We start from the raw sequence: 25698 nt of genomic DNA, 5'->3' as shown, positions 1-25698 counted from the left end.
GAACAAAATACTAAAAATAGCTCATGTCTACACTAATCATGACACAAAATACTCTCTCCTTTATACAGATTTCATAAGTAATGTAGAAAAAATAACTAAGGTTGTTTTCACATTTCTTTTCAAAACAAACATACATATTTTCACAAACCAGCCTCAGTCTATTTCTTTTATTTTATGCAAAGTCAAGTATAGGAACCCAGCTTACTTGGACTTTTTCAAATTCTATGAATTTTCTCACACCAGTGCCAATGGAAGATCAATCGTCTCCTATAAAGAAGCACGTAACTTGCATTAATTTACAAATATACATAAATTATTACTTAAGTACATTCTTGCAATCAAAGCCAGAAATACTCATTATGTATTTTTCATCAAGTTTAAAACTATCATACATCTAAATTCGCATTAACTCTAAAATTTCATTGCTCCCCAAATAGTTAAATTCCTAAAACAAAATCACGCCTAACCATTAGATACTCTCAATCTTTCCACATTAAAAGATTTCTCTATGACTTTGCCTTTAAGACCGCCTGAAATTTCTTAACTCGTACACATGTCTAGGCTTTAACTATATTATAGATCCTTGTTCATCCTAGGTGCAAACCCGAAATATGCATGATATATCTTAGGTGCTTCTTAGGGGCAACCCGTATCCATAACACTAACATGCAACTCAAACTCATAACCCATTAATATTACATAGACGATAATATATAACATTACATAACCCATTAACCCGATACCCATAACACTAACATGCAACAAAAGAGAGATCGAGATACCCGGGAGAGAGCTTCACGGTTTCACTTGCTTGAGGCACTAGGCAAGATTCTGATCCGTGTAAGCTTTCTTTACGGTGGATCTAAGGTGGAGCAATGGTTATTTTCCATGATGGGCACGATAGCGTGAGTGGGTAGGCAATTCCAATGCTACTCTGTTAAGGGTGCTTAAAACAAGGACTAGTTTTGGTGTAGGACTGGGTCTAGCTTTACAGCACAAGGGTTGTCGTTGTTAGACAAATAAGCTAAGATTCAAACTCCTCCGAAGATCACTCACTGCAAGTCTAGGATTTATCTCATACACTAGCATTAGCCCAAAGTTTATCTTATATAACAACCCCATCTTCTATCCCCACCTAGATCCAAGATGAATTGTATGTTGTTTGTTTATACTAGCCACACCATCCAATAGCCTGTCATGCATATGCATTTTTATTGTTATTGCATGTCCTGATTTTTTTAATTGTGCTCTACCCTATGGTTTTGCTATGAAACTAGAAAAATTGTGATTTTTGGTGTTATAACAATAATATTAAAATCAAGGTTTTGTGGGTGCATACGTATCACGACCCCAAGCCGAGATGGAGTATTATCTTCATGGAGTTCTTCTAGTCGCTCGGGAGCATGTAAAACTAAGTGACACCCCTAGGCTGTCGCCGGGCTACAACAGGCTTGGCCAAGACGGTAACGCTCTTGGTAGGACTCCATGGCCCCTCTGCTGGCGAAGGCTAGAGGATGTCTGGTTGTGTACGCGCCGGGCGAGTGTTGGGCATCGTTCGTAACGAAATCACATGCCAGGTCCTTACCTGTGACGTGACGAAGGGAGCTAGAGTGTGCAAATAGTCCCTTGGGGAGACCATCATGCACCCGTAATAAATGAGTGTCGTCTGTGTATAAATGTGATTTTTGTTGTGAGTGGCTATAATTGAAACACTTTTAGTGAAGGTTACAAAAAGGATTATTTTGGATAATCTCTTATGATTGTTGTGCTTTTTTGTCTGTATGCTTCCGTTTTTTAAATTCCCGGTTGTTGATCTGTTGACTTACTTGTTGAGATTGCGAGATCTCATTGTGGTGTTCCCACGTTCATGGAACTGTAGACTTTGATTCAAATGACGGATTTGAGCATGAATGATCGACCCCATCTAAGGAATAATGACCTGGGGTTTATTTTGGTTGTAGTTGATGAACTTTTATTTTATTTTTTAATTAGCTGGATGACTGTAATAACCTTATGGAGGACTTCTTGTTGGGTTGTATTTTAATTTTTCTAGTACCTAGTTTTGGACTGCCTTATTATTTTTCCATTGCATTTATAAACTGTACACATATTGCATGTTCGCACACACCTACACTTGGCGTTGGAGCTTTGGAGCTTCAAGACTGGTTCCTCTTGACCACACACGATTAACAACTATGGTGCTAGCAACTTTGGGGTACTTGGGCCCGGAATACTTCCAAACAAGACAACTAATTGAAAAAAGTGATGTCTATAGCTTTGGTGTTGCTGTTGCAGAGCTACTGATAGGTGAAAAAGCACTTTTCATAGTTAGGCCCGAAAGTGAAAGAAATCTAGCAATGTATTTTGTTACTGCAGTAAAAGAGTATGCCTACTTGAAATTATTGATGATCACATTCTCATTCTCAAAGAAGGTAATACGTGGAAATAAAGGAAGTTGCTGCTGTACAAAAAAAAAAAAAGTGTTTAAAGGTAAGAGGGGAGGATAGACCTAGTATGAAGCAAGTAACAAAGGAGCTACAGGGATTAAGACTTTAGCAAAAAGACTCGTTGAAAAAGGTTGATCTCGACACACAATAGACTAAGCACTTGCCCAATGCACCTACACATTCTTTGAGAATTGATGTTGACTCGACAGCTCTTCTATGAGTACCATTGTTGCAGATGACAGCATGAGAAATCAAGTAGTGAAACTAATAGACAATGATGCTAGATAATTTGTTCATCCACATCGAAGGCTAGCATAGCCTATCTCTCGTTGACATTCATCATCACCACCCACTGGTAGCCATCCACCCCCCATTTTCTCTCGTTTATCATTTGCCCATTGCCACCTACTTGGCCTTCCTTACTCTCTCTTTCTGCCTCTCATGAACCACATTCTTAGTCCAATGCAATCTCTAGTTCCCGCCCCCCCTCTCTAATTAAAGGAAACTTGGTCTCCTTGTATGCATGTTTTAATATCAAAAGAATGTGACCATAGCTTTATATATCATGTTCATGTACATGGTAATTGAGAGCTGTGACATGTATATATTTGATATTCTCTTGAGTGATGGTAATGTAACGTGTTTTGTGTGAGATATGCAATACCATTGTAAGCTTTTGTGAGAATTTAGTGAAATGAATTGTTAGCCTTTTTCCACTTTAGAATTAAAAGCTTTTAGTTAAATCCAATATTGGTATTCCCAGGAGACAGAGTTTAGTTTTAAACACTGTACAAGAAAAAATTAAAATCCATTTACAGGATTAGCTTAATTAGTACGAAACTATAATAGAATATTCGGATTGATAAACCGCAAGGTATGTGAGTGGCCATCTAATAGGCTAATAGCTAATTAAGCTGACTAAAAACAAATTTATTCAGCAGTTTCAAGCACAACGTGGCTCAGTCGACAAACCAATCCAATATAATGATATTCATCATGTGGAAAATAACTACTAGAATGGACATCACAAACGAAACAATATTCATGATCATCAGTATCACAAACTAAGAGCATTGGCATTGGACTAGGTAAATATCAGTGAAATTCAAAATATAGCTAAGTTTTGTATAAATGACCTGCATTAGACTAGCTAAAAACATTTAGCTTAGATTTTGATCTACAGTAACTTTAAGGCTTGGTTTAGTTACACATATGAAACTATCTCATCTCATCTCATCTCATCTTATCTCATCTTATCTAATTATTATAATTTTCTCAAATTTTCGCACAAAATATAATAAACAATTCAACTTTTTCAAATTTCAAAAGAAAAATTATATTCTAATAATATTTTATTTAACTTTTAATTTTTATTGCATCTCATCTCATCTCATCTGTGTAATCAAATGAGACCTAAATGAATTTTTAAAGTTGGAGAGGCACTCATGTTCACCCATCAAACCCATATTTTATTAACAAATAATCAACTAGGCTACATTAATAATAAACAAGGCTATGCATAGTATAATACTTTTAATCGGATTTTTCGACTACAATAAAAATGCATGGAAATGTTGAATAATAGAAGTACTACAAATTAACATAGAGTATATGTGATTGTTGGGTGTGAGAAGAGTTGGCAAAATGTGTTTGCTGGATATACAATTAAGTTGAAAAGAAAATAGTTAGGAAACAATAATTTTCAAGTAAAAATTAAATTATTAATTAATATATAGTGTATTTGCAAAATATAAAAAAATAACTATTATTAAAATACATAATATTATATTATTATTTTGATTTCGGAATGGATAGTCCAATATAGATTAATATTCTCAATGACTTTGAGTTTAGCCAAAATTTTGGACTTGCCAATGCTTTAATTACATTACAAGTGAATACCTTCTAATCATGTTCATGGTAAAAATCTTATTTCTTGTAGTGAGTAACTCTAAGGTCTGTTTTGGTTACACATATGAAACTATCTAATCTCATCTCATCTAATTATTACAATTTTCTCAAATTTACAAACAAAATAGAATCAACAATTCAAATTTGTCAAATTCTAAAATAAGAATAATGTTAAAAAATTATATTCTGACAATATTTTATTCAACTTTCAATTTTTATCTCATCTCATCTCATCTGTGTAATCAAACGAGGCTTAAAGGAATTTCCAAAGTTGGAGAGGCACTCATGTTGACCCATCAAACCCATATTTTATTCACAAATAATCAACATGGCTACATTAATAATAAACAAGGCTATGCATAATATGGTACTTTAATTTTTCAGATTACAATAAAAATGGAAATGTTGAATAATAGAAGTAATAAAAATTAATACAGAGTATATGTGATTGTTGGGTGTAAGAATGGTTGGCAAAATGTATTTGTTAGATAATTAAGTTGAGAAACAATAATTTTAAGTAAAAATTAAATTATTAACTAATATATGGAGTGTATTTGCAAAATATAAAAATAATTATTATTAAAATATATAATATTATATTATTATTTTGATTTTGGATTGGATAGACCAATATAGATTAATATTCTCAATGACTTTGATTTTAGCCAAAATTTTAGACTTGCCAATGCTCTAATTACATTACAAGTGAATACCTTCTAATCATGTTCATGATAAAAATCTCTTATCCTTCTTTAATTTGTATAGTCCTTCCTTTGCTTCAATTATTGGTCGTGGAATCATTCTTACCAACTTTTGTCTTTGGATAAGAAATGTTTTTATAGGTAATTAATTAACTTTTTCCTGCTTTTTGCATAGAAGTGTTGCTTTAATGTATGATTTATTCCGATCAGTTTATACTTTAGACTTGTTTAATGAAATTTTTTATTTTGGTTTTGCATAGAAGTGGAATCTAATTAGGTAAGTAATTGCCTTTATAAGGGTTCATTATTATTATTTTATATTCCAATAGAGCATGATCAATATAATTATATACTTATAATATACGAGTCATTAATTGACCAAGAAGATCATTAGATGCTTAATTTGGAGTGGTCCCCCTAGCTAGCTAGCTAGTACTTTCACGGTATTGCCTGCCACTACCTGCATAGTGTCCCTTGAGATTGGAGAAAAATTGCATTGGTTGAGGATTTTTGTATTCCAATCCAACGTCATTAAAAAGGGGTATTAATCCAACGTCATTAAAAAATATTGAGGATATTGCACTGGTGCTGATCATGAGGGAAAGGTTAGCGGTGCAGGAAGTCATGGTCTTCCTCTCTGCAATTTCCTATTTTAGTGCAACTTTTTATTTCAGATCTTGGGCCGGGAAATCTTTTGCTTTTCCGAAGTTATAAACATGATTTCCATTGTTCCTACTTTGCTTCAAAAGTTTACTCATGTTAGAGTTAATGACTATAAGCGTGCCACGAGAGGTGCCATGGGCTATATATTAATTAACATCATGCATTGCACGACATCTCCAAATACCATTGCCTTTAACGCAATGAAAAATGTTACTTTGCCCACTTAACTTGTCCCCCGGCCACATTTTGACGTCTTATGTATTTTAATTCTTTTTTAATTTTTTTTGATTTAATAGTTAAGGAATTAACTATTAGTGTATTGATATTTTTTATATTTTTTAAAATATTTTAAAATGATAAAAAAATATGAATAAAAAAATAAAAAGATGATTTTAGCCTAACGGTAAGTTTGAGTGGGCTACTCTGAGTGGAAATGGAGGGGAGGGGTCGCCGGCCGGTGGGGGAGGCAGTGGGCTGGGCGATGTAGCCGGACAGTGGGGCACGGCGGCGGGCTAGGGAGGAGAAGAAATCACACGGGGAGAGGGGTTGCAGCGCGTGGGAGAGGAGAAGAGAAATAAGGAGAAAAAAAGACAAAGAAGGAAAAGAAAAAGAGGAGAAAAAGTAAAATGGAAAAAGAAAAAGTGAGGGAAAGAAATGAGGCTCAACCCTCACATCTTGGGTCATAAAAATGATCCAACGGAAACGATTTCAAAACAGCAAGTACAAATAAAATAATTCAAACGTAGTGATTAAATGAAAATAAAATAATTAAATCTAATAATAAGTTAATTTAATATAAAAAGTAATTTAAATGCATAACAATAATTAATATTAAGAAAGCACTTCAAAATAATTTTAACAAAATTAAAATCATCAAAATAAACCAACTAAAAATTCAACAATTTTAAAACAAGAGAATAAATTTTGGATTAATAAAAATAAATCCATCAATAAAAATACACTAAAATACGAGGTGTTACAATGACTGTAACAGATGTCTGAACGAAATAAAAGTAATAGGGAGAAGCAACAAAACAATCATACGGCTGGACGAAGGTCATTTGTGCTGCTAATGGAGATGAGGGTAAGTCTCCATTTTGGTTGCAAGATGCACATCGACTGTATGTAGCATTATTATTTCTTTGTGCTAATTGATATGTTAGGCTTCTTCAAAGTTGTGTATTTCCTTTGTGTTCTCTATATATCAATGACTAATATAATTGTTTGCACATTTAGTTATTAAAAAACAGAAAAAACACTCAACAATCATTATTGTTTATACTTTGTAAGTCTAATCCCAACAATTAATTTGATAGCTTGAATGAGAGATTTCATATAGATTTGAGTTCTCCATTGTGAATGCTAGCTAGTGTGTAATTTACTTTAATTTGTACTCCATAATGGTGTTCATATATTCAATCTAAGTTAGTGTGTAATTTACTTTATTTGCAGTCTGGGAATGAGGAGAATTTGGTTGATTTCTTTAAAGAAGTCAGATGGTCAAATAAGAATGATAGATTTGGGACTCCCATGACGGAAGAGAAATATGTGAGTGTTAAAGTAAAATCTCGTGATGTTCAAGATAAACTGATGTCCATATTTTTAGTGCTAAGTACATATTACAAGCACCTAACCTCTAGGATGTTTTCCAATGGTTGATAGAATGAGATGGCAGCAAAGATGGCAGAGCTAGAGCCTGAGAAGCGGACTAAGGATGCTACAATAGCAATATTCAAGGAAGTTTTGGGCCACAGGCCAGGGTATGTATGGGGTCTCGGCAAGATGGTTATTCTTAAGTCATCTAGACAATCAACTAATGCCCGAATAAAAGAATAAACTGAACGTGCAGAAAGAAGTGAGCAAGAAGCTGCACATTATAAGGCTTGATATAATGACTTACGAGCAAATGCCATGCTATTAATGGAGAAACAAGACAAGCACGACAAGTTTATGGAGAGATATGAGTTAGAGAGGCAGACCTAGGGAGAGTCTCATAGAGAGACTCAGGGACCTGCATAGCCGATTATTAAATTTGAGGGTAACAATTTTTTATGAATTTTGGTAAGGAGATGAAAGTTAAAATAATATAGCAACAAAATGTCTCACATATCTCTAGAACCTCCTCTTTTGTACATCAGTTACTGGTGTGGGGTAGGTAGTATATTATTTGGTTGTGAGGATATTTTGTAGATTTTGTCCGGCGATCTACATTACACTTGCCACCAACATGCACATTGGAAGTTCTTGGTCATCAATGTACAATGAAATTGCTACAGCAAGGTAAGTTATCAGTACATATGTAGCCTTTTAATAATATTATTAGTACTTGACTGGCCTGTAGATTTTCATTTATTCTTGTTCTGATATTGTTGCTTTTTATGTATCTTCCAACATCTATATGACTAAGAAAAAATAAATTGTTTCATCATTATTTTGGAAATTTTTTCTGTTTTGTCAATGAAGTTGTTGAATGCAGCAGACTTGGTATTTACGAGTTCCAATAAGTGCAAATTATGTACTTCTCATATAAAAAATCACAAGTGCATATGGTTTTTCACCTGTATAATTTGTTCTTTTCGGTGCATTCTTTGTTTGGTAGGATCAAATTGCCAAGTGTTAAATTTTGATCACATTGGGTACTATGATTTTGGAAGCTAACTTTATACCAGACTAAAGAGCTAGCGTACATAAAGACTTTCTGAAATGGCCTCGTTAGTCTTCTAAATCATGTAAAAGGTAGAGCCAATTTCTGGTAAGACCATTGTATTAATTGTCAGAGAGTTTCTATGTGTTCTCTATATGTACATACTATATACATAGTTGGTTATTTTATTTAGAGATGCAAAGAAAAAAGAAGAGATGCTATCTTTTAATGCAGATAAAAGTAAAATGCTACAAATATATCATTGGGTATTGTTGTGTGGGCAAATAGCTTTATTTCTTGTAGTGGTAACAACAGATTATATGTTATCAGTAGATTAGAACTGGCATCTCTGTTCCGCGTATAACATCCATGACATGTATCATTCATTTTTACTATGATCAATGTAGCTAGTACTTGTCTATACATGTTTTCGTCCTTTTCTTTAGAATATCTACATGATAGATTACTATATACATACTCCATTTGAACGCAGAAAGCTCTCAATACAGCCTACGATCGACCTAGGTTTAGATATTCTTTTGATAAATAAGTCAATATGATTTCTCAAAGGAATGAAGTATATATGCAATGAGAAGCTAGGAAATTAGCTAGCTAGGTGATGACCGTGATTTGAGAATTTGTGGTGCTAGCCGGCTAAGGCTAGCTAGCTAGCACACGTTGGTAAGGCAAGTTGCATGCAAAAACTTCCATTTCATGACGCAGTAATCATGATTTCATATGCTTTGCCATGCATACTCTTTTATAAGTTTCTATATATATAGTGGCTATATAATTAAGCCATTGTAATTATATTAAGTACTTAGTATGCACTTAGTATAATAAAATAAATATATTTACAAATAATATACTAACTATATTAGTTAAAAGTATTATAATACTATTATTAGTTTTATTTTAATACTTTTGTACTTTGAAATATTAGTATTATTATATATTACTAATAGTAATATAATTAGAAAATAATAGTATAATAACCCTTCGAATGGATATTTATCCAGTTCGAACGAGACACGGTCAGTATAGACCCAGTTCGAATACAATGAAACAAAAATCTCCTGTTCGAACCAGCAGTTGTTGAGAGAAATTGATTCGCCCCTTATCTCCACCTGAAAACCGTCACTCAACCGCCCTAGCAACCCCACATTTGAATTTCTAAGAGGTATGAGTCAAGTGTCAACATCTATTGTTTGGTTTTATGTTCGAATGGATTGTGTTTAGGGGGGGGTATGGATTTCGAATTCGAAATCCCCCATTTTGGTGTATTCCGCAGAAATGACATCAAAATAATTGGTAGAAATGATTGGGCTTCACTTCTTAATCATTTTTAGTGATTAAAACAAAGGATAACATCTAGATTGGGTTTTCAAGTTCAGGGCTGAGTCAACTCGGCCATGTCTGTTTGGCTTGTTTCCGTTCGAATGCTCAGTTGCCAAATAGCATTATTTTAGTTCGAATAAAATAAATTCGTGCGAATGAACAAAGATTGCCAGTTCGAATGAATAGAATAGTCCATTCGAATAGATTTTACTAGTTCAAACAAAATATGTTCCGATCGAACTAATTATTGCAATTTAGTTCAATATAGTATAATTTTTCAATAATATAATTTAAATATTATGGTTAATTATATTCTAAATTTCCTTATGGTTAAATAGTATACTAATGGCATTTAGTGGAAGAAAACGTGCGAGAGATCAGTCCAGCCAAAGTAATGGAGCAAGGTGACTCTATATTCTAAGTCCCACGCGTGGCCGACACATATCATGTAATGGCTACACGGGGACCAACGGTTGCACCATCTGATTCCGACACACCGGCTGCATCATCCATCCAAGCCCAGAATATAGAGTCGGATGGTAGTGAGGATGAAGATCTACCTGATGATGGTCTCATAGACGATCAGGTACGTCAGCTAGTGCAAGACCCTTTAGCTCCTCCATATGATGGGAGCAAGGTGATTCGACAGGCCGATTGTATAGCATTTTTCAAAATGCTTAATTTGATTATTGGCTATAATATCAATTCGAAAAAACACAAGACTGATTTCGGGATCGATCAAGCCTGATTTTTGCTGCGAATAGCATGAGGGGTTACAGTGTCTATGACTGAGCAGACGTCATCACAGATGGGGCCCCTTAATAAGATCACATTCAACAAGAGCAAGGAGCAGTTGCGGAAGACTGCACGAGAACAGCCTAATGATCCTCCCACAGATCCAGCTTCTAGTAGTACTGCCGCTATTAAGAGACAGTCTCTTGGGGCTATTTTGGATTTGGTACAAGCTCTGTTTGTAAAGTTGGTTAAGTTCATCATGGAGAAGCTTAGGAATTTGAAAAGATACATTAAATGTTACAAGAGGATGTTGATCCACTTAGGCAATAGTGATCGTTTTAGTTATTATTTTACTTTTTTATGTTGTATTGAACATTATATATTTGAGATGTAATTAATGTATGGTTTTTATTATTCGTGTTTGCTACCTTTTTTTTTTTTTTCATTTTACTTGTCATTCATGATAATATAAAAAATGATACTATCTTTAAAGTTATATTTATATAAATTTAACATAAAATAAATCACTATAAAGTTTTTAAATTAATTACATAAAATTAATTTATGAATTTATAAATATTTTAACTCACTGCAAATCATAATATATAATATATACACATTTTTATATTTTGAAAATGATAACAAATTAATGGAAAAAATATTTATTACTTTAATAGAAAAAATATTTATTACTTTAATGGAAAAAATATATGCACAAATCCATTCTAATACACAAATTAATTAAAAAAATGTTCATTCGAACAAAGAAATCTAAGTTTGAACGGTTATTAATTTTGTCCTGAAAAAATAAATTAATTTTTCGGCAATATTATTATTCAAATAAATTATATACTGTTCGAATAGACATTAATTCTATGTTCGAAACTATTTGTTTCGTTTGAACGGTTTTTCTTTTTTGAGACAATTTTGTTCGTCACAAAATATCTTGTTCAAATGGATATTTATCTGTTCGAATGAATTTAGTAGCTCATGCATCTTTTGAGACGAAATATAAATTTTATCTTCAAAAATAACTTTTAAAGAAGAAATTTAATTCATTTCTTATAAATTTTGTCCCTAAAAATTAAATCTCTTGTAGTAAAAGTAACAAGTAACGGTAAAATTTCTTTGCATAAAGTGACTTTTTTTGTAATGTGTTATTCGTGACAAAATTTGATAGGGTTCAACGATCGAGCAGTGCGTCAAAATTTGGTCATTAATAATGGTACTGCCTGCCTGCCACGACCATTGTGTCCCTAGAGATCGGAGAAAAATTGCATGGGTTGATTATATTTCGATCCAACCAAACGTCATTAAAAAGGGGTGAAAAAAGACGAAGGGATAAGTCCAAGCGGAGAGAAATCGAGTTATATATTTATTTCTTTTAATTCAAATCAGAATAAATTATTTTAAAATTAATTTCTTTTAAATTGAATTATTCTATTATTTAGATATATTAATTTTTAATCAAATGACATCTGCTAGTCCGAATCTTGAAATTATTTAACAATTAAGGAAGCATTAATTTCAATCGTATTCTGTTACCAAACTATCTAATGATTATTCATTGGAATTTTGAAGTATTTGTGAAACCTATAGAGAAGGAAGAAAAAGTGGATCGGAGCACCTTAACAAAAGGGCCAATATTCCAAAGTAGTACTGGTGCTGATCAGGGAAAGGTTAGGTAGGATCGACATAGACCTACGTACTGCACGTGGAGGAAGTCATGGTCTTCCTCTCTGCAATTTCCCACTTCAGTGCAATTTTTTTTATCTCAGATCTTCATGTTGGGGCCGGGAAATCTGTTGCTTTTCCAAAGTTACAAACATGATTTCCGTTGTTCCAACTTTTGCCTTTGGGCCGTAAGGCATCATCTTTTACAACGACATGAACTATATCTCTTCATGCATCCTACTCAGCATGGGGCAGGAAGAGAGACTCTCAGTAATTGATAGAGATTTTATTATTATTTTTTTTTCCCGTTGGATAAAAGTGCTAGTGGGAGACTTGTAAAAGAAAAAAAAGACTTCTGTTACGAGTCATTCCATTATTGAGCTCTTAAATTATTGTTTTACATGAGAATCTTTAATTTGGTTTGTCAGTCATATATTAACATAATGGCATTCATTTACTTTTTGGGATCGATCAAACTTTTCGTTTTTCCACATCAGAAATATTTGTTTCGCATATTTTTTAATACTTTTTACTCTAATTTATTAATACTGATACATTGTATTTGAAACCACTGAAAAAAACAAAACAAAACAAACAAACAAACAAATTACTTAGAATGTAAATATCTTGCTATGATCATTTGACCGTACGTCATATTGTACAACTTACATTTTTTGTATAATTAATCTCAATGGTTGAAATTTGATATGAGTATCTATATATGTGTCCGTCTTTGATAATTAAAGGCTACCTATATTTTTTTAGTTTTGATAATTTGATACATAAAAGATAAAACATTCCACAATTAATTGGAGTATAAATGTATTGCCTCTCTTCACCTTAAAAGGCAGGTTTTGCATGCTATACATAAGCTGGTGTACTAGCACATGACTACTTATAGACGTGGGATTCATTATATATAACTTTAGAAAATCAAAACATTAATAATCTGTTATAAATAGATTTTCTAAAAAATATAATTGCTTTAAAATGATCTTTCTGTTACAGTGACTGAAAGAAAGAAAAGAAAAACTTCATAATTATGGCGTATTTTATTAATCTAAATTAAAGGAGAACGGATTGTACGTTTGAAGTCCTTGCATGCATGTGAGACGTACGTAGAGCTAGGGAATGAAGGCCGGCGAGATATGAGCTGAGGATCTAAGTGGCTAATATTATAATTAAATAGATGCTCGAGATTAGAGAGATGTACGTACGTGAGGATGATATAGAGTGAATGCTCTCATTAAATTTCCCAATTTAGTGCAAATTAATTGCTTAAATTGGTAATTCCTCCTTTTTGGTATTCCCTGCATGGAATATTATACCTAGTGATAATTTTTGCCAACAATGATGGGACTGGGGAGTTTTTTCCTTATCTAAAGTTAAAAACATTGCTTTCGTTCATCCTACTAATTTTCTTTCGAATGAGTAAGTACTATTTGTGATAATTTGCGTTTTGCGTTTTTTCCTTTTTCCTTTATCCACATATGCATGGTTTCCTTCAAATTTCTACTTCTTTCTATATATCTTTCTGATCATCTTCCAAATCCTTTCAACTTTTCTGAACTGTTGGAATTGAGATTTCACCTGAAAAATATTATGAGAGCCATTACTTTATAATAAATATGCTCATGGAATTAAAGCTTATATATTGTAACTATTTTTGATATAATTAATATACCTGGATGTCACATGCATGCATGTATGCCTAATGTTTTTCTTAATATTCCAGCTGGACATCACAGGTACTTGCTCATTCTTCCGGAATGAATGACTACTATTATATATTCTTCCGAAACGAAAAATTATCAACAGAATGGAGGTTTGATTTTACAACAACGTCGACTTGGCCAACAAGAAGGATCCAAAGATAGTACTGCTAGTGGGAGACTTCTAAGAAAAGAAAAGAAAGACTTCTTTTACGAGTCATTCCATTATTCATGAGGTCTTAATTAAATTGTTGTCGTGGGAATCTTTTGCTTTGCCATGATGCATGATAAACATGATGCATTCATTTTTTTGCTACTTTTTTCTTTGGATAAGATATCTTTTGTCTGACCAATTGCTTGGATAAAAAATAAGGCTTATAAATAGGTTTTCTCAAAAAAAATGTAATAGCATTGAAATGATCTGTCTGTTACATGAATCAGTACTACTGAGAGAAAGAAAAATGAAAACTTTATAATTAAGGTTTATTTTACAGCTTACTCTAAATTAAAGGAAAACGGATTGTTTGAAGTTCGATCTTGGCATCTGAAACGTACGTACGTAGAGGGAATGAAGTCCGGCGAGGCAGCTGAGGATCTAATAAGTGGCTAATATTATAATTAAATAGATGCTCAAGAGAGAGATGTGATCATCAGGATCATATAGAGTACTGGATGCTGTCGTTAAGTTTCCCAATATAGTGTCAATTAATTGCTTAAATTGGTTATTCCACCTTCTTTTTTTTTTCCCTTTTTCCACATGCTTGTTTCCTTCAAATTTCTACTTTTTTCTATCTTTCTTCTGATCTTTCAAATTCCTTCCAATTTTTATAAACGGTTGAAATTGAATGAGCGTTCTTTGTCAGATTGAAAGTTTAATTTCGAAATTTTATGTTTGAAGAAGATCTAGATTACCCGATCTAATAATTTATTTTTATCATTATATATGCTCTTGTTAGGGCTATCATCCAGTCTCGATTGGGCTCGTTTGGGGAGTGGGATCATGAGATGAGAATTTTGTGAATATCAATAGAATAGTTTATGAATTGTAGTGAGATAGTTTGAGTTAAGTATTTTTTGAGTTTTCAGAAATGAGAGAGAAAATGTTGAATAAAAAATATTATAAAATTAAATATTGTTAGAATATAGTTTTATAATATTATTTTTGTTTGAGGATTTGAAAAAGTTGGAATTATTTTTTATTTGAAATTTGAAATTTTGAAAAAATTGTAATAATTAGTTTGAAAATTTTGTATTTGAATTATATTTAGGAATAAGATGAAATGAAATGAAACGAAAGTAGATAAGAATATTATGTCTCATCTTAGCCCCCAAACCTGTCATATTACTAGTGGCTTGCAAACAAGTTGCCAATTGATGGAAAGAAGTGATATATCTCTTCATCCAACTCAGCGTGGGGTAGGAGGAGAGATTGAAATCGAAAGTTGAAATGAGATGAGATACCCCATCTGGTTATACAGATAAGATGAGATAAAATTTGAAAGTTGAATAAAATATTATTAGAATATAATTTTTTAATATAATTTATATTTTGAGATTTGAAAAAGTTTAATTATTTATTATATTTGAGATGAAAGTTTAAAAAATTATAGTGATAAAATGAGATAGTCTCATCTCCCAAACCAAAGGAGGCCAATTCATAGAAATTTTATCCTTTGTTTTTCCAGTTGGACCATTGATTACATGCATGTATCTTTGGGCCTACTACTTGAACTCTTAAAAACCATAAAAGTGCTAGTGGGAGACTTCTAATTACTTGCTAGAAAATAAAAAAGAAAGACTTCTTTTACAAGTCATTCTATGATTGAGCTCTTGAATTATTTGTGTTTTCTTTTCTCTCTTTTCACTTTCAGAAATATTTGTTTTCTATATTTTAAATGGTACCAGAAGTTTTACACTTTTTCCTTGATAACTTACATGCATGGATAGCTACTTTGTAGTAGTCCACGATGATGGAATTGAGGAATCTTTTACTTTTTCAAAATTAAAAGCATTGATTTGATCGCTCATACTTTTCTTTTGAATAAAAACTATTAATTTTCTCTTTTTTAGCTTCTTTTGCTAGCTTTCGTATACCTGTGGGGTCAAAATAATTTACGTTTTCTGTGTTTCCATTTTCTGCCTTTTCTTTTTTCCTCTTTCCAAATGGTTCGCTCTAATTCCTTCTTCTTTCTACCTTTCTGATCTTTCCAAATCCTTCCAACTTTTCTAGACCTCTTTTTGTTCTCCTGTCGCCTCCAAGATGCATGGTTTAGCAGCTGGCCGTGCTTGTAGTGATTTTACACGTTGTACTCTAAATTATTAAAAGCGATACATTGTATCGATACTTACAATGTAAATATTTTGTGAAGATCTGATTGTACATGTGTGGACACTTCAAATTTGACCATTAATTTTTATTAAGTTTGTACTGTTGGGTTACTCTAATGATCATGTTCATGTTCCTGTCTTGTGTCTTGTCACTAGGCAGTAGGAGATAATATATTTTGAGTTAAAATCACCTTTTTTTTTTTTTAAAGACAGATAAATAATGCATTAACATTAAACAAAATTAATAAAATCACCTTGTTATTAATTAAGATTAATTATCAGTACCGTTTAACAAAACAAGATTTCAAGGTAGAAGACAGATAAATAATGTAGCTAGGCTATGTAGTCATTTGCTAGTGGTCACTGGTTAAGGGTACTGGAACTGGCTCGTTTGTTTTCAGAGAAGAGATAAGATGAAATGAGTTGAGATTAAAGTTAAAAAGTTGAATAAAATATTGTTAGAATATATTTTTTAATATTATTTTTATTTTAGAATTTGAAAAAATTAAATTGTTTATTTTATTTTTATTTTGACATTTAAAAAAGTTGAATTGTTTATTTTATTTTGTGTGGGGATTTGAAAAAGTTGTAATGATGAGATGAGATAAGATGAGATGAGATGTTTCCTGAAAACAAAATATGAAAATAGAATACTTTTCTTCCCCCACCCCAACACATCTAGATTATTATTATTATTATTATTATTATTAATCATAGTTATATCATGTATCAAATTTATATACCTATTAGCAAGCGAATTATAAACAAAATTAGTAATTTAGAAACCCAATTAGCATTTTTATTTAATTAAATATTCTTTTAAATTGTAATTTGAGAGAGAGAGAGAGAGGGAAAAATGGGTCGGGTCGGGTTGGAACACCCGAATCTGCAGAAATAAGTTTCAGATCAAGTAATCGGCTAAGCAGTATGTGTTGGATCGGAACATGGTTTTTTGGGTCGGGTGAACAGTCTTGTATTGTAAATGACTGCTTATATCTTATTGTTTGAGTACTGTGAAACAATTTCTACTTTCTAGATAAACCAACTTCTTATCCGAAATTTTGTTTAAATTCTAAAAACGAAACCATCTCTTGATCATTAATTAGTAATCTCAGTTTACAAAGGTTATGCATGAATATTATGCTTAATTAGAAGAAATCGAATATTGACGGAACAGTAAATAATTAATGCTCGCTATATAGATATAGAGACTCTAATATAATATAAACTTCACCAAACACTGGAAAGTCATGTCAGAATCTAAGTCCAGAAAACTGCACAATACCCAAAAGCCTGATCATGTACTCACGAAGAAGGAATTAATGGAATAGGCCGTTGGGCATGATTAGATATTGTTGAAAAAAATTCACTACGTTATCACTACTGTATGAGAAACTAAGGCCTCTTTGTTTTTAGATATTTTTTTTTTAAAAAATTTGAAGATGTTTGGTATAAATTAGTTTAACACTCTTTTTAAGGTCTCTTTATTTTAACAATTCATTTCAATTCATTCTATCTCATCTTATCTAATTATTATAATTTTATTTTTTTTAAATTAAAATAAAAATAATATTAAAAAAATATATTTATAATAATATTTTTTTAATTTTTAATTTTAATCTAATTCATTTTATCTCATCTGTAAAAAAGAATCGATTCAGAATTTTGAAAATAGAAATTAATGTAATCGCGCGAACAATCCCATGATACCGTCTTGGTGGATCTATGTACGTAGCCACGTGATTCCAGCGTGCAGCTCCTCAAACGGCCGGCCTCCTTCTTCACGTCTAATGTTAATTTTATGATCATTAATGATCCAAACATATCACAAAAGTACTTATAGTCATTAATTTTTGTCCACAAGTCAGTTACCAATAAACAAGGAACTTAATTAATTTATAAGTAACAAAATTATTATTCTGTAAAAATAAATCGATAAATTGATTTAATATAATAAATTAGATCTATCAATTTACAATAAAAATAACTTTACAATCTAACGTATTATATCAAATTATATTATTTTATGAATTTATTTTTATGTATGAAACATTTCTCTAAATTAAAATGATGAGTAAAAAAGCTGATGATCATCTCGTTAGTTCACTTTTTTTAACATGATGCATTTACTCATATTTTCGACCATAATCAAGCATTAATCTGAAATAATAAAACCCCAGGCCTAATTTTTGTTTAAAGCTTAAACATTTTTTATTTTTCAAAACGTGCGGCAAGGGGTGGGGTATTTATTACATCATGTGTTGCACATCTGCAAATAACATTTCCTTTTACGTAATTTTGAATACTCAGTCGTTTTTCGTTTGAATAATTTATTTTTAATAGTCACCCTAGCTAGCTTCCTTAATTAATATTGTTAGTCCAACAAGCAGCTGGACATGCACGAAGAGATCAGATGTTTAGCCATTGAAGATAAAGATTTTATCGTTGGCTAATGACTGGTTACATCTATGTGTATATATATATATATATATATACCATTGTCATGCTGGTGGGAGCTGATGACTTAGTTAGTTTTAGATAGTGAATTAAGATAAAAGTTGAAAGTTAAATAAAATATTATTTTTTAATATTATTATTATTTTGAGATTTAAAAAAATTAAATTATTTATTATATTTTATATAAAAATTTATGAAAGTTCTAATGATGAGATCAGGAGATGAAATGAGATGGATTGATATTTGAGAGTATTTTTCGGTCCAAATTGAGCCTTAGAATTAAGAAAAAAGAAAAGAAAAGAAATACTACTTTTAAATACGAGTTATTCCATATATAATTGAGCTCAAATTATTGTACTTGTGGGAATCTTTTACTTAGCCAGTCATAAATTAACATGATGCAGGCATTCATTTTTCGACTACTTTTATCTTTGGATAAGATCATTTCTTTAATTTGTCTGATCATCAATTGCTTAATTTTTATTGTTAATTAATACTGATACATTATATTTGGAATGTAAATATCTCGCTTATATTCAACTGTCGTTATTGTATACACCTCACATTTTTTATTGATGATCTTAGCGGTTGAAGTTCGATACGAATACTATGTGTCCCTTTTTTTTTCTTTAATTAAAGGCTATATTTTTTAATTTTGATTATTTGATCCATAAAGAATAAAACAGTCCATAATTGGAGTATAAATGTCATGTATTGGCTTCACCATAAATATTGCTTAGTTAGCTCTCTTTTTGAGTTTATTTTGCTAGCTTTTGCAAACCTCTCGGGTCAAAATAATTTGCTTTTTCGACCCGTGTTTTCATTTTCTGTTATTTTTCCCCCCTTTTTCCACGTGGTTTCCAATAATTAGAAACGTCAAGAAGTCCCTTCACACTTGTTCACAGTGGAAGAAATGGCACTTTCCAGCTACCAGCTACACATGACAAATTTCTAGAGATCTCTTATATTAATACTAGTACTAATGAATTAAAATTAGGTTTTGACTCTTAATAATTTAGTTTTAACTGTTCAAACTATATATAATTATGTCACAGGTTTTTTTATTTCTAATTTTTATAATTAGATGATATAATGTGCCATATTATTGATAATTAATAGCATCAAATATAAAACATTAATTAAAGGATGCTTGGAGAATGAGATATGATGAGAATTTTGTAAATAGTAGTTAGCTGTAAACTGATTTGTAAATAATAGTGAGATAGTTTGAGTTAAGTATTTATTAAATTTTGAAAAATGAGTCGGGAAAAATTGAATAAAAATTATTATAAAGTTCAAATATTGTTAAAATATTAAATTTGTTTTTATATTTGAAAAACTTGAATTGTCTCATGGATTTTGTTTGAATTGTTTTGGAAATTTAAAAAAGTTGTAATTATTAGTTTGAAAATATTTGTATTCAAATAATGTTTGGAAATAAAATGAGCTGAGATGAACTCTTAAAATTTGGATAAAATTTTTAGAAATCTTAAAAGCCATTGCGATGCTAGTGGGCGTTGATGAAATGAGATGAGTTGAGTTTAGATGAAAGTTAAAAATTGAATATAATATTATTAAAATATTATCTTTTAATATTATTATTATTTTAAATTTTGAAAAAATTAAATTATTTATTATATTTTATATAAAAATTTATGAAAATTATAATAATGAGATGAGATGGGTTGAAAGTGTTATTCAAATTGCCTTAGAATTAAAAAATAAAAAGAAAAATAAAATAAGAAAGACTTCTTTTAAATACGAGTCATTCCATGATTTAACTGAAATTATTGTATTTCTGGGAATCTTTTATCTTTGGATAAGATATATTTTATTTGTCTGGTCATCAATCGCTTTATTTCGTTGTTTTTTTAATTAATACTGATACATTATCTCGCTTCTATTCGACCGCCATTTAGGGAATCTTTTGCTTATCCAAAGTTTATACGTCCTTCCTACTTTTCCTACTTTTATTTTGAATTAGTTTTCTCTTTTTTAATTCCTCTGGATCAAAATAATTTGCTTTTTCATGTGTTTTCATTTTCTGTTATTTTTCCCCTTTTTCCACGTGGTTTCCAATTAGAAACGTCAAGAAGTCCCTTCATACTTGCTCACAGTGGAAGAAAGGCACTTTAATTTCCAGCACTTTCTAGAGATCTCTTATAATACTAGCTAGTACTAATGAATTAATTAAAATTAGGTTGACCCTTAATAATTTAGTTTTAACTGTTCAAACTATATATAATTATGTCACTTGGTTTTTTTATTTCTAATTTTTATAATTAGATGATATAATGTGCCATATTATTGATAATTAATAGCATCAAATATAAAACATTAATTAAAGGATGTTTGGAGAATAAGATATGATGAGAATTTTGTAAATAGTAGCTAGCTGTAGCTTGTAAAATGATTTGTAAATAACAGTGAGATAGTTTGAGTTAAATATTTATTAGGTTTTGAAAAATGAGTGATAAAAAATTGAATAAAAAATCTTATAAAATTTAAATATTGTTAAAATATTAAATTTGTTTTGATATTTGAAAAACTTGAGAAAGTTCTACTTGAAAAAGTTGTAATTATTAGTTTGAAAATATTTATATTTAAATGATGTTTGAAAATAAAATGAGCTGAGATGAGATGAAAATTATTTCCAAACAACTCCTGAATAATTTGACGTGCCGAAAAAGTTCTATAGCTTAATTTAGAATGGTCGGCCCCCTTAGCTAGAACCACGAACGTACCAAGCTGAGGGAAAAAAACATAACTTAGTAATTCAATAGAGGAGATCACAAGTCTATATATGTATATCTTTCTTCTTTAAAGAAGAATATATTGTTTCAAGTTCTTAAGAAAGGCGTAGAGCAAATGATCAAGAGAAAGCGAGGCAGCTGAAGGAAGTGGCTAATAATTCTATTGTGCTCAAGTGGGAGAGGTGATGCATATTCATATATATCAAGAAACCTATCTTCTTCTCAGATAATTTTCCCTGAAAATGGAGACTAATTAAAACTGTATTTGAAACTGTACTGTTCCTTGTAGTTTTTGGCTGCTTCTTTTCTGTGTCTAACGTGTCTTAAGTCCAATGATTTGTTTAAGGAGGTTATAACTGCCGGTGTTTTTATTTGCTTCTGGTGATCTCATGATCTATAACTCGAGCTGCATGTTTGTTCTTTCCCAATTATCATCCAATTAATCATGTTGCTGCATGTTTGTTCCTATATATGATCACCTGTTGCGTACGTCCAATTAATCATGTGTTAATGCTGCTATAATTAATGTACATGCATGGTCTGTTTGCTTTGCTATATATGTTTTGTTCGATGTACGTACAGGCCGCTCCTTGTTAGTACTCTTCGCCATTAGTCTCTATATCATATGTTAATTATGTCTGTCTAGGCTCTTTGGTTAGAGATCTTAAGAAAGCTCGGTGCCTTTATGTGGGCCGGCTTTCAAGTTCCAATTGCTTGTACAATATACTTGGCTATTAAATCATTATTAATATATGTATTCATATATTTCAAGATGCTTGTATGGACACATGTATTTCTTGCGTTTTTGCGTTGGATGAGAACTCTAAGTACTCATCCCAAGTCTCGCTAATGGTACCTAATTCACTCCTACAGAGGAGATCATTTACAGTTGTATACAGCGCAAACAGCAGAGTCCCGGAAAAGAAAGCCATGGATTTGCGTGGAAAGCTTCTGCAACTACTGCTACTTGGGTTCGTAATTCTAGCAGCAACAGCAGCATCTATTCCGAACTCAATCTGCGAACGTATGTGTGGAGAAGTAGAAATCCCCTACCCGTTTGGAACAAGCGAGGGCTGTTACCTTGACAAACCTTTTCTCATCACGTGTAACCACTTGTACTCTCCTCCAAAACCATTTCTGGACGTTGATTTACCTGTTGAGGACATATCACTACCAAATGGTGAACTCCGAGTCTCAAACCCCGTAGCCCTCCTTTGCAAACGTGACCAACCCATTTGCTTAAGTCCTTATTGCAGGAGGCCAACTGTGGACTACACCGACATCTCTGCCTTGCTTAATTTGTCAAGTTTTCGCATCTCAGAAACCAGGAACATGATCACTGCTGTTGGTTGTGATGTTTATACGTATATTCAAGGTACAGATCAAGGACAGAAGGGCTTCACCACTGGATGCTTATCACTCTGTGATAAAAATCTCAACGTGGTTAACGAGTCTTGCTCTGGCATTGGCTGCTGCCAGACTTCTATCCCAAAAGGAGCAACGGGGTATATTTTGAACGTACGGAGCTTGAGCAACGACACCTTACCTGGTGGCAATGATCTATGTGGTTACGGCTTTATAGTGGATGAACAAGCATACAAATTTTCCTCCTTAGATTTCAGAAACTTAAAGAATAGGACGACTGTACCTCTGGTGCTTGATTGGGCAATTGGAAATAAGACATGCAAAGATGCTCAGAAAAATAAGACAAGCTATGCATGTAAGGCAACGCATAGTTATTGTTACGATTCCACCAACGGCCCTGGTTATCGTTGCAAATGCTCCTCAGGTTATCACGGGAACCCATACCTTCCTGATGGACAAGATGATAGTTGCCAAGGTAAATGATGCCATCCTTTATCTAAGTCTTATTATTCCTAATCATATTTTGATACAACACATTTCAAGTGGTCTTAATTACATCCTCGTAATTTTATTTTTTTTAAGTTTGTATGGAAACATTGAAATTTCTTGTGACGGCCAGCTATATATATTTACTGTGTTTCAGATATTGATGAGTGCAAGCAGGACCATTGGAAACTAGCTTGCAATGCCAATGCAACATGCATCAACACTGATGGAAATTACACATGTGCTTGTCCCAAGGGATACGAAGGCGATGGGAGGATAGACGGAACAGATTGCAGGCCTATAGTAATTGGCCAATCTAATAATAAGATCATTAGCATTGCATTGGGTACGTACGTACGTACATTTATAAGAATTTTATTTCCTAAGCTCACTGATTTCTAATTTGAAAACTGCAATATTAAGGATCACTAATTATATACTTTCCCAGTACGTAGATCATTTGCTTGACAAACATTCATGTATTTCAAATCTTGGTTGACTCATCTTAATATAATACATATTAGGTTCGTAACCTTCTCGATAGAGAGACGAGACTTTCAAGCTAATTGGCGCGAAGTGCATTTTATAACTTTGAATATGCAAATACAGGTGTCAGCATAAGCCTCTTAGTGCTCCTTGTGGGAACCTCCTGGGTGTATTGGGGACTCAAGAAAAGAAAACTCATTAAACTCAGAGAGAAGTGGTTTCAGCAAAATGGGGGCTTAATGTTACAACAACGACTCCAACATCACACAGGATCTATGGATACAACAAAAATCTATAGTGCAGAAGAACTTAAAAAGGCAACCGACAATTACAACAAAAGTAATATCCTCGGTCAAGGAGGTTATGGAACTGTTTACAAAGGAGTGTTGGCAGATAACAAAGTGGTTGCTATTAAAAAGTCCAAAATTGGTGATCAAAGTCAGATAGAGCAATTCATAAACGAGGTAGTTGTGCTTACTCAAATCAACCACCGGAATGTTGTCAAATTGTTAGGTTGTTGTTTGGATACCGAAGTTCCCTTACTAGTCTACGAGTTCATCACAAATGGGACACTTTCTGACCATATTCATGATAAAAGTCGGTCATCCTTACTCTCATGGGACAATCGTTTGAAGATAGCTACAGAAACTGCAGGAGCCCTTGCATATTTACATTGTGAAGCTTCTATGCCAATTATACATAGAGATGTGAAAACTGCAAATATACTTTTGGATGGTAACCACACAGCAAAAGTATCTGACTTTGGAGCTTCAAGACTTGTTCCTCTGGATCAGACACAATTAACTACGTTGGTGCAAGGAACGTTTGGGTATTTGGATCCAGAATACTTTCGTACTAGCCATTTGACGGAAAAAAGTGATGTCTATAGTTTTGGTGTTGTTTTAGCAGAATTATTGACAAGTAAGAAAGTAATTTCATTCGTTAGGCCTGAAAGTGAGAGAAATTTGGCTACATATTTTGTTTCTATGGTAGAAGAGGATCGCCTATTGGAAATTCTTGATGATCACATCTACAATGGGAGTAATGCTGAGGAACTAAAAAAAGTTGCTAATGTTGCAAAAAGAAGCCTTAGTGTTAAAGGAGACGATAGGCCCACTATGAAAGAAGTGGCAGTGGAACTGGATGGATTTAGAATTAAGGAAAAACATTCAAGGAAAGAAAGCTAATCGCAACACAGATAACGGGTATGAGTATTTTCTTCATCCATCCACACACTCTTCAAGCATCGATGTTAGCACTGGTTATTCTTCCACAAGTACCATTGATAGCATGGGAAATCAAGCACTAACACCAACAGATGATGGCAGATAATCCATTTTTCTTTTAAGCCACAATCAGGCAGCATGTTCCTCCAAGTCAACGGATGATGGTAGATTAATTATTTCGGTCTCTTTGCACATGCAGTGTTTAAGTTATCTCCATATAGATCTTTTTGTATGTAAAATTTTTTCTCTCATGGTCTGCTTTGTATTATTGGGAGCTTTTGTATGTATGAGTGAGCAAGTCTAGTACTGCTCAATTAGGTGTGTGCTTTGAGGATCCTTTCATCGTGTGTTCTAAGTTTTTATTTGTGAATTATGGGTAGATTAATTAATGTAACTTAAATATTTGTGCATGCTTGGTGGTAAAAGAATTTGTACTTCAAGAAAAAAAACCCCTTTTAATCCAAAGATGATTAAGCACAAAAAAAAAAAAAAAAGAACATGTTAATTTTTCCCTTAGTCTTTGTTTTTTTTTTAAAAAAAAAATCACTTAAAAACTCATAATTTTCTCAAAACATATTTCCTAACAGCCCCAAGATGGGCGATTGGGACTTACATGAGTAATATTGAATGCAAACATGGAGATTATTCAAGAAGTGGCTGTGGAACTGGATGGATTGAGAATTAAGGAAAAGCATTCAAAGATCACATGCGTGAGCAATTGCTATTGGTCGATAGGTACCTTTGATAAGTCCACTTTTTATCTTAAACTTTG

At 32.2% G+C, this 25698-nt stretch overlaps 2 protein-coding genes across 3 annotated transcripts in view; both read left to right on the top strand.

Annotated features, from left to right (window-relative positions):
• The window catches only part of LOC108990529 (wall-associated receptor kinase 2-like), a 329567-nt gene that overhangs the window by 208888 nt on the left and 94981 nt on the right, over positions 1 to 25698 (top strand). The gene's annotated exons all lie outside the window — the stretch shown is intronic.
• Positions 21371 to 25336, top strand: LOC108996800 (wall-associated receptor kinase 2-like). 2 transcript variants are annotated; one of them, XM_018972818.2, is made up of 4 exons: positions 21371 to 21545; positions 22237 to 23203; positions 23372 to 23560; positions 23824 to 25336. In XM_018972818.2, exons 2-4 carry the CDS (start codon positions 22294 to 22296, stop codon positions 24885 to 24887), a joined length of 2163 nt encoding a protein of 720 aa, XP_018828363.1. In that variant the 5' UTR covers positions 21371 to 21545; positions 22237 to 22293; the 3' UTR covers positions 24888 to 25336. The 2 variants fall into 2 exon arrangements, with proteins under 2 accessions (XP_018828363.1, XP_018828362.1); XM_018972817.2 differs by having other exon boundaries at positions 21371 to 23203.

This window comes from Juglans regia, chromosome 6 (genome assembly GCF_001411555.2).
Source record: "Juglans regia cultivar Chandler chromosome 6, Walnut 2.0, whole genome shotgun sequence".
In the NCBI taxonomy this organism is placed as follows: domain Eukaryota; kingdom Viridiplantae; phylum Streptophyta; class Magnoliopsida; order Fagales; family Juglandaceae; genus Juglans; species Juglans regia.
The sequence above is the reverse complement of the archived record's forward strand: the minus strand, read 5'-3'. Positions and strand labels throughout refer to the sequence as shown.